The sequence below is a fragment of the Bos taurus genome, chromosome 1 (assembly GCF_002263795.3).
Source record: "Bos taurus isolate L1 Dominette 01449 registration number 42190680 breed Hereford chromosome 1, ARS-UCD2.0, whole genome shotgun sequence".
In the NCBI taxonomy this organism is placed as follows: Eukaryota; Metazoa; Chordata; class Mammalia; order Artiodactyla; family Bovidae; genus Bos; species Bos taurus.
In genome coordinates, this window is record NC_037328.1 from 111,801,764 (window position 1) to 111,812,105 (window position 10,342).

Below are 10,342 nucleotides of genomic sequence, written 5' to 3' on the forward strand. Positions count from 1 at the left end.
GAAAGAGTTCCAACTAGTCTGAGCATCAGTTTCCCCGGTTTAGAAGTTTATTAGATAGCTTATAATCTTTACTCATTTGTTCAACAAATAACTTTTTTGAATATTTACTAGAGACTAAGCAATTATTCACGGAGAGGGCTCAGATGTGACGAGGCACCATCTTTATAAGAGAATGCTGCCTGAAAAGGCACTATCTGACGTCTAAAATTCCACACACCTTGAATGAAACATAGCCAGGCCCTAAACAGCGTATGTAAGAGGCACACCTGGCTTAAGTCTAAATCCCGATTCAAAACCGCGCAGTTTCCCGCGGACAACATGGGCTGTGCGGGTCTGAAAGAACTCCGGGCCAACGAAAATTTTAACACAGAAGTGAAAGCGAAGGTGCTCAGTTCGGAAGCGAGACAAAAAGAGGGTCTAAAGAAAAAGTGAGTCGGAGGTGACGAGAAACGCAGCGGCGGCCCAAACTGCTCTCTCCACTCCGCACCTCGAGTTAACTTCCCCAGCACCCGGGACTCGGGACTTCCCCGACCCCAGGGCGCGGTGGCGGCGGCCGGCGTACGTGAGGGGGCTCCCAAGGCCCGGCGCCGGTCCCACCGCCAACCAATGTGCAAAATAAGGAGTGGGCGGGGCTGGACACAGGCTCCTTTCCTTGGGGAAGACTTGGGGGGGGGGGGGCGGCAGGGGACGGCGTGAGCGACCCTCCCGCCACCGGATCCGACAGGGGGGGAGGGGGGCCGCTGACCGGCGAGGTGCGGGGAGGGGGTGGACGGTCACACGGCCTCACCCAGGGCCGGCCTCGCCGCGCCGGACCCCAAGGCCGACGTGGGGGAATTGGACTAGCCTCACCGAAGGCAGGCGGGAAACCGGGTGGCGGGAAGACGGAGGCCGGCCCAGCTCGAACGCCGCACGCGAGGCCCTGACCCTACCCCGCCTTCGGTGGGCCCGGAGAGCTCCACAAAAGGCTCCCCGGCTCCCGAAGGGACGGGGTGAGGGCTGAGGAAGCCCCCCTCACTCACACTCACACTCACACACACACACACACACACACACTCACACACACACACACACACACACCCGCTCGCCTCCCTACCCCCACCCTCGGGCCGCCCTCCGCGGGCTCGGCGCCCCACAGCAACGCCGGGGAGGCGGGGGCCAGCGGCTCGGCCGCGGAAAGCTGACGCCCTCCCCGACGCCCGGAGGTCGGCGGGCGCGGGAACCCCGACACGCAGACAAAAATCAACAAAGCACCTGCCGCTCCCGAGGAGAAAACAAGCCACAGGCCCCGACCGCCCGCTCTCCGACACGCCGCTGCCCGGGCCGCAGGGTTGCGCTGGCGGGCTAGGGGGAGGAAGCAAGGAAGGGCCCCACGCGGTGACTCCCCGGCCCCGGAGCCTTGCCTCTGTCCGGAAGCGGTGAGGCAGGGGGCCCCCACGCCAGAGACTGACCTTGGAGTCTCCGTTGCACAGAGCCATCGGGGCTGGGGCCGCGGCGGCGGCGACCAGAGATAAGACGGGGCGGGAAAGGGCCGCGAGGGTCGACGCCACGGACCACGACTAAGAAGAAGGCCTGGTCGAGGAACGGGCGAGCAAGAGGCGCGGAGAGCAGCTAGCTGCCTGCGAAGCGCCGAGTAGAGCAGCAGCCGCGGAGCGCGGGCCCCAGCGCCGCGGGAGAGCAGACCAGCAGCGCGCACGCTGCCCCCGCCTCCTGCTTCCGCCCCGGCCGGCCACTGGGAGGAGCCAGAGCCCGTGTGGCTAGGCTGCCGAGCGGCGGACACCCGCAGCTGCCGCGGCAGCCACCGAATAAGCCCGCCTCTGGAGGAGGGGACTTCGGCGTCCGGCCCCGCCTCCAGATCAGTCCCCACCGCCGAGGCCCGCCTCCAGGAAAAGAAACCCACGGATCTCCAGCCTGCCCTCCCAAAGGGAGGCGGGGCCTGCGGCTCATAGCCCCGCCCGCACCCCGCTCTGGCCCGCCCTTGGAAGGAGGAGCCGGCGGCAACTAGCTTAGCTGCCCCTGTCCCGCCTCCGCACCCCGCAGCCGGCTCGGCTTCGAGGGCGTGTGGCGCTTTACCCCACCCCCAGCCGCTAAAGCCGGCCTTGGATGGAAACCCAAGCCGCAGTCCGCTTGCTGTTTGCCTGCCGGCCTGCAGCCTTGGACGGCTGTGAGAAACTTGTGGCCCTGAGAAGGAGGCCTCCAGAGAAGCTGGGTCTCTGGGGAACGCTTACCGGGTGGTGCGGCCTCATCTCAGGTTGCGGCCCATGGAGGAAGCCAAAGCTGCTTTGAAGAGTTTCGTGGTGACAGCCGTGGGCTTAAAAGTGATATTTGATCACTTAGGTCCCTCAGAAGTTCTACATCGGGTGCAGAATTTTCAAAAGGAAGGGGTTTGGGAGCGGCAGTCTGATGGAAAACTGAACCCGAGGACAGGAGCTCTGTTTGCACAGCAGTGTTTTTATTTTTATTTGGATATTTTGTGGGGAAGAGGGAGCAGTCTTTCCAGCTACTCCATGGCATCCATCAATGCAAGGTATTATAGTTGCTTGAATTTGGTCACCTAGGGGTCTAAATCAGGATTGGTGAATAAATAATAACACTTGCAACAGCTTTAGTTTACAAAGCCCTTTAACAAATATTTAGTCATTTATAATACAGGCAACATTTGCTGAGCTCATGCTATCTGTCAAACTCTAGTCCAGGTATTAAAGGGCTAGAGTAAGACAGCCCAAACTTCCAAAATCTCGTTTTATTCTAACTAATCCCATGGAAGTAGTACAGTAAGATTGATGTTCTTATACACTTTTACTAATAAGGAAATTGAGGCTCATTGAGATTATGTGCTACTCCCTCAAGAGGCTCCTGATCTGGGAAAGAATAGACCAGTTGTTAGTAAAACATTTACATGAACAAAAGGCCCAAGACCTTCCTAGACCTCAGACTCAAAGAAAGAATTTTATTTACCTTTTTTTGAGGAGAAAAATGGATACTTGAACTGTCTAAAGCCATGGAGATTGTGTTCTGTTGATAGGTCTGAGTAAACAAACCAGGGAACAGTGTCATAACCAATAGGAGCAGTGCATCAACATCCACCTGGAGTGGAATGGAATGTGATGTGCTGGCAATAAGGATTGGTTAAACCTCACTGGTATTAGATAATGCCTAGTTTAAATATATTCTAGTGGTCACTTGTGCTTATGGCTAAGAACATCAGCATGTACTAAAATCCTTATAGCTTAAGTCTTCTGCAACTTTTGACTCTGTTCACCCCTTCCTCCTTGAAAATGGATTTCCTTACAAGGCACCACAGAGATGTCTTTTCACCTCCATGATTGTTCTCCATCACCTTTTCTTGTCGCTCTTCCTGTATCTTTCCTACAGAAGGAAACTTAAGTATTGGTTTTCTTCAGTATTTCCATTCCTAGCCCTCTTCTCATCTTACTGCTCACCTGTTTTCCCTAGGGCACTTATTTAAAAACACAGACTTGCTTAAAAACACTTTGATAGACTCTATCATGACAGCTCTCTCTTCTGAGCCCCAGGTCCCTATTATAGTGTATACCCCCAGTTAGATGTTCAATGTCATAGTGGGTCCTAAACTCAAGTCCAAAACACTGCTTTGTTCAAGACTATTCTTGCTAGTTTTCTGTTCATTTGTTCTATCAAGTATTGAAAGAAGGACACTAACATTTCCAAACATAACTGTGATTTTATCAGATTCTTATAGTTCTATCAGTTTTTGCTTTGTGTACTTTGAAGTTCTGTTTTTAGGGTCATAAATGTTTGCATGCGTGCTAAGTTACTTCAGTCATGTCCGACTCTTTGTGACCCCATGGACTGTAGACCACCAGTCTCTTCTGTCAGTGGGATTTTCCAGGCAAGAATGCTAGAGTGGGTAGCCGTTCCTGTCTCCAGGGGATCTTCCAGATCCAGGGATCGAACCCCAGCCTCCTGCATAGCATGCAGATTTTTAACCATCTGAGCCACGAAAGCCCCATAAATGTTTAGGGTTGTTATTGATCCCTTTATAGTTATAGGATGATATTTTTTAGATCCCTAGTAATATTCTTCATGCTGACATTTACTTTCTCCAGTATTAAAATATTGAACTTTGCTTTCTTGATTGGTTCTTGGCATGATATATTTTTTGCAACTGTTTATACTGTTCATGTCTTTATGCTTAAGAAGTGTTTCTTGTAGACAGCATATAATTGGGTCTTGCTTTAATTCGAGTGTTTGTATCATTTACAGTTAAATGTTTATTGATATGGTTAACTTTATTTCTTTAATCTGGAGATTTTCAAGGCAGTAAGCTGGGGCAGTTAAGGGCTCATCTCTTTTGTGCCCTGTCTCTCAGAGATCACTGTCCTTTGTTGCTCAATACCCAGTATCTTGAAACCATTGTTGCATACATTTTGTTGTTCCCAGAAGGGCACATCCAGTTCCTTACTCCATTTTTGGCCGAAATGAAAGTCTTTTAATGATTAATTGAGGTATCTCAAACCTATAATGTCTTCCTTCTGTTACTGGTCCTATCATACTGTTACGTGATTATTAAGGTTAAGAGTGAAGATTGCCCTGAATTCAGAACAACTTAGGTAACATAGATTAGAGATGCTGATTCTTACAAATGTAATTGTGTTGTTTTGGGGGCCAACACATTTTTTGTATTTGAGTTTTCTTAATTTTATTTTTAATTGGAGGCTAATTGCTTTACAATGCTGTTTGTTTCCTGCTATACAAGAACGTGAGTCAGCCATAAGTATACATATATACCCACCCTCCTGAGCCTCCCTCCTGCTGGAACCAACACATTTTAAAAGAAACATTTCAGAAAATCCACAGAGAGAAAATTTATATGACTTTTCAGATCTGGTGAGTATCATAAAATATTTATTTCAGGTATAATCCATGGTCATTTCACTTCATCTTTCAAATATTTAATATTTTTAAACCTATTAATAAAAAAATTAACTCTTAAGTTTATGAAGAATATTAGGTGTAAGCTTAAAATGTGGAAGGAAGTACATAGGTTTTCAAAACCCTTTTAGGATGGTTGTTGTTGAGTCACTAAATCACGTCTGACTCTTTGCAACCCCATGAACTATAGCATGGAATTTGATCAAATTTATGTCCATTGAGTTAGTAATACCATCGAAGCATCTCACCCTCTGCACCACCCTACCTTCTCCTTCTGCCTTCAGTCTTTCCCAGCATCAAGGTCTTTTCCAGTGAGTCAGCTCTTCAAATCAGATGGCCAAAGCATTGGAGCTTCAACTTCAGCATCAGTCCTTCCAATGAATATTCAGGGTTGATTTCCTTTAAGATAGACTAGTTTGATCTCCTTGCAGTCCAAGGGACTCTCAAGAGTCGTCTCCATAGTTAGAAAGCACTCAGCCTTCTTTGGCACTCAGCCTTCTTTGTGTCCAGCTCTCACATCCTTATGACTACTGGAAAAACTATAGCTTTGACTAGACGGACCTTTGTCGGCAAAGTCATCTCTGCTTTTTAATACGCAATCCAGGTCTGTCACAGCTTTCCCTCCAAGGAGCAAGCGTCCCTTAATTTCACAGCTGCAGTCACCGTCCACAGCGATTCTGGAGCCCAAGAAAATAAAATCTGTCACTACTTCCACTTTTCCCCCTCTATCTGCTGTGAAGTTATGGGACTGGATGCCATGATCTTATTCTTCCCAATGTTGAGTTTCAAGCCAGCTTCTCCACTCTCCACTTTCACCCTCATCAAGAGGCTTTTTACTTCCTCTTCACTTTCTGCCATTAGAGTGGTATCATATGCATATCTGAGATTGTTGATATTTCTCCCAGCTATCTTGATTGCAGCTTGTGACTCATCCAGCCCAGCATTTCACATGATGTACTTCTCCATATAAGTCAAATAAGCAGGGTGACAGTATACAGCCTCGTGGTAGTCCTTTCCCAATTTGGAACCAGTCAGTTGTTCCATGTCTAGTTCTAACCATTGCTTCTTGACCTGCACACAGGTTTCTCAAGAGGCAGGTAAGGTGGTCTGGTATTCCCATCTCTTTAAGAATTTTCCACAGTTTGTTGTGATTGACACAGTCAAAGGTTTTAGTGTAGTCAGTGAAGCAGTAGTAGATGTTTTTCTGGAATTCCTTTGCTTTCTCTGTAATCCAAATAATGTTGGCAGTTTGTGAGTTTAAAAAAAAAAATTCTGGAAACAGCTGTTCTAAATCTGGTCATAAATCCTTTGTCCAAAATCTTAATAGCTCCCCATTGCTCTTGGGATAAACTCCAGACTTCTAGCATTTCTTGCTTGGTACTTGGAGACTTGGCCAGTTCCTATTCACTTTATAGCCTGCTCTGATCGCTGCCCCTCTCACTCTACTCTCTAGCCATATTAAACTGCCTTCATTCCTTAAATGTGACACATTCTCTCTTGACTTGGGCCTTTTGCACATAAATATCTCTTGTCTAGAATATTTCTGTCCCCTCCCCACAACTCTGAAGTTTTGAGTTAGATATCTCGTCCTCTGTTTTGCTCCGGTAACCCTTTGTCCTTCATTATTACTCACCACCCTCTACAATGTTTACCATTCACTTGTTTCTGTCCACAGAAAAGCCCTAGAAACGATATCAACCCAGTAGCAACAAGCAAACCTAACACCCAGACTGGTTTCTAAATAGCAGTCTCCAGCAAGAGGAATCAGGACTTCTTGGAGAAATAGCTAATTTCAGGATGGAGGCAGGCATAAAGTGACAAGGAATATCTTTTTGTGCAAGAAAGTTAGGAAGTGCTCAGAGAATGATAGGAACATTTCAGAGGGATACAGAATTCACTTAGAAAGAATTTTACTGGCCAAATCTGGAGCAGTATACTGAAATAGTAATGATAAACAGAGTATATTCTCTGAATAAATTAAGAATCCATCAATCTATAATGATATAGATAAATGAATGAGTAAATGGAAAAAAATACTTTCTTAAATATAATGTCAACTAGTAAAATTCAAAGGATTGAGTTAGAAAATCATTATTTGTACACTCTACTATATATAAAATAGTCAACATGAACCGACTGTATAGGGAATTCTACACAATATTCTGTAATAACCTATATGGGAAAAGAATCTGAAATATGTGGATATATGTATAACTGAATCACTTTGCTATCCACCTGAAACTAACACAACATTGTAAATCAAGTATCCACCAACGTAAAATAAAAATTAAATTTAGAAAAAATCATCATTTGGCAAACATCATAGAAATAATAGATTCAGACAAGCAACATCACTGGATGGTAAAATTCATGGATGAAAATGCAGGATTAAGAACAGGTTTTATTTACATTGTCTCAATAATTATACAAGGAAAATAGTAACTTTACAGTGGAGAAACTTGAGGAACTTCCTTTCTCAAGTGATAGAAGTTAGCATCAACAGTAGTGGAAAAATCAATGTGTATCATGTGATGGCTGCAGTAAGCCAACCATAGTATTACTTCAGTAGTGTTTGCCTAAAATGTGTTACCTAAGGGTGAGTAAACATCAGGCAAAACCAAATGGAGGCACATTTCAAAAACTAACAGGTCTATCATTGGTCCATTACCTTTGCTTTGCAACAAATACCCTAAAATCTAATGGTTTAAAATAACATTGTCTGGGGGTGGGACCAAGAAAAAATGGAGGGTCTTCCACAACGCAGGAAAGGGGCCAGAAATGAACCCAGGTTGCAGAGTGTAAACTACAGCTTGTTGTGGGCAGCCCTGCTTCTTGCATGGAATTGGAGCTGTATGGACCTGTTCTACTGCAAGTTCTACGACAAGTTCTGCTGCAAGCTGGATCAGGATGATGCGTTGCTGGGCTCCTACCCCATAGACGACAGCTGTCGCATCCATGTCATTGACCACAGCGGTGCCTGCCTTGGGGAGTATGAGGACATATCCAAGGTGGAGAAATACGAGATCTCACAAGAAGCCTATGAACAGAGGCAAGACGCAATCCGCTCCTTCCTGAAGTGCAACAAGCTAGGTTGATTCAATGAAGAAGAGCGGGCCCAGCAAGAGGCCGAGAACTCCCAGCACCTTATTGAGGAGGCAGCCCAGGCCAGCACCATCCCTGTGGGCAGCCACTGTGAGGTGCAGACACCTGGGCAGCCCCCTCGCAGGGGCACCGTCATGTATGTAGGACTGACAGATTTCAAACCTGGCTACTGGATTGGTGTCCACTATGATGAACCACTAGGGAAAAACGATGGCAGCGTGAATAGAAAACACTACTTTGAATGCCAGGCCAAGTAGGCGCCTTCGTCAAGCCATCAGTCATGACATTGGGGGACTTCCCTGAAGAGGACTACGGTTTGGATGAGATGTAATGGCCAAGGAAGGGCAGCCCCCTGCTCCAGCTAACTCGCCTACTCATTGCCCTTCCCTGTGTGTGCCCATGGCCCTCTCCCCATGAGCCTGTTTTTATTTTATTGACTACCCTCACCATTGACTTTTGAGACACATGTATTAAATTTGCCGAAAACCTGAAAAAAATAACATTGTCTGTTGCTGTTGTTCAGTCGCTCAGTCCTATCCAACTCTTTGCACCCCCATGGACTGCAGCATGGTTTAAAATAACATTTACTTTATTACGGTTTGGGCAGGGTAAGTGGCTCAAACGGTAAAGAATCTGCCTGCCGTGCAGGAGAAATGGGTTAGATCCCTGGGTTGGGAAGGTCCCCTGGAGAAGGGAATGGCAGCCCACTCCAGTATTCTTGCCTGGAGAATCCCATGGACAGAGGAGCCTGGCGGGCTGCAGTCTTTGGGGTCGAAAAGAATCGGACACGACTGAGGGACTAACACTTTCACTTTTCACATTCAGCAGGAGCAGCTCTTGTCTGCCCTAATATGTCCGCAGCTCCACTGGACCTCAGCTGCTGCTGCTGCTGCTAAGTCACTTCAGTCATGTCCGATTCTGTGCGACCCCATAGACGGCACCCCACCAGGCTCCCCCATCCCTGGGATTCTCCAGGCAAGAAGGTGGTCAAAGGCCGGGAGCTAGAACCATGTGAAGGCTTTCACACATCTCTAACACCTAAACTGAGAGACTCAAATAACTGAGAGCCAGGACAGTTACAGCCCATCTGGCATCTCTCTCTCTCTCTCTGTGATCTCCCCATTACCACAGTTCATGGTACCTGGATTTCCTATGAGTCAGCTCAGGATTTCCAGGGAGTATGAGTGTGTGTGAAAGAGACACACACAGAGACAGAAAGAACTGGTGAGAGCCAAGTAGAAGCTGTGTGACCTTTTCTGTCTAGCCTTGAAAGTTACAGTTTATTTCTCTGCACTGTATTCATAGAATAAGTCGAAAGGCTCTTCCAGGTTCTGGAAGAACATGAGAACTGCAAATGTGGTACAATGCTTGGAAAATATAATCAGCTAGTGATCTTAGAAAATGAAGGTCAGTCTGAGGAACTGTTCTAGGTTGAAGGAAAATAAAGAGACATGACAGCTGAGTGAAATATACACAGCTAGATTGAAATCTTTTGCTATAGGGTATTACTGGGTCAGTTGGCAAACCTTGAATACTCCAAGTGAATGGTTTACAGGAGCTCTTTGTACTGTTATTGCAACTTTGCTATAAGTTTAAAATAATAAATGAAAAAATAAAATACTCCTTAAAATTTATTGTTTAAAAATCTTACAATTAATCTTTTCATGAGGCAACAGATGACGGTGTAATGAAATAACCACCCACATTTGATACAGGCATATTTTTGAATGTCACGTTTTATTAAAGCAAATCTTTGAATGCTATTATTATAACTATATTTTTATTAATTACCCCTGCCGTGCTCTTTGTCTCAACTATTCTCTCAAATTTTCGTCCCTTTCTCTTAGAGTTGAACTGACAGTCTCCTGGTGAGAATTGATTCCGCCAAATCCTGTCTCTTCTTCATCTCTAGGAAAAGGAGGAATACAACTTTTGCCTTTGAAAAGTTTTTAAAACTGCTAATGAAGAAAACCTGTAACAACAGTAGTATCAACTTAGAAAAAATGCGCAACATAAGAGTTGCGAGTTAAGTTTTATTTGAAGCAAAATGAGGACTTCAGCGCCAGAAGACAGCACCTCAGGCAGCTCTAAGAAACTGTCCCAAAGAGACGGGGGGAAGGTCAGTGTATTTGTGATTTTGGTGAACAGGGAATACATGTCATCAAGCATATATTTTTTCAGATGGTTTCTGCTAGTGTTGTGAAGCTTTTAGTCATGAGGAAAAGTCATCACCTTGAAGGATGTTAGTGCCTTTGTATATATGAGATGATGAAAGAATTGGACTCATAAAATTGGCTCGTGAAAATATCTATCTGAAGACCTGTGCTGC

At 46.0% G+C, this 10,342-nt stretch overlaps 1 protein-coding gene, 1 long non-coding RNA gene and 1 pseudogene across 5 annotated transcripts in view; 2 read left to right on the top strand and 1 right to left on the bottom strand.

Annotated features, from left to right (window-relative positions):
- Positions 1–3,014, bottom strand: part of GMPS (guanine monophosphate synthase) — a 71,881-nt gene extending 68,867 nt beyond the window's left edge. Inside the window, exon 1 of one of the 4 annotated variants that reach the window (NM_001206436.1) lies at positions 2,956–3,014. In NM_001206436.1, the coding sequence (NP_001193365.1) occupies positions 2,956–3,000 (45 nt within the window). In that variant the 5' untranslated portion in view covers positions 3,001–3,014. Of the gene's footprint in view, positions 1–849; positions 1,006–1,448; positions 1,732–2,225; positions 2,259–2,955 lie in introns of those variants that run through there. The other 3 variants (XM_059878485.1, XM_024979838.2, XM_024979870.2) reach the window with 3 other exon arrangements.
- On the top strand, positions 535–8,513 carry LOC132345792 (tubulin-folding cofactor B-like; annotated as a pseudogene).
- On the top strand, positions 535–10,320 carry LOC132345801 (uncharacterized). The gene is made up of 2 exons (XR_009495369.1): positions 535–2,524; positions 9,861–10,320. It is a non-coding gene; the product is annotated as an uncharacterized lncRNA (long non-coding RNA).
- The last annotated feature ends 22 nt before the right edge of the window (positions 10,321–10,342 follow it).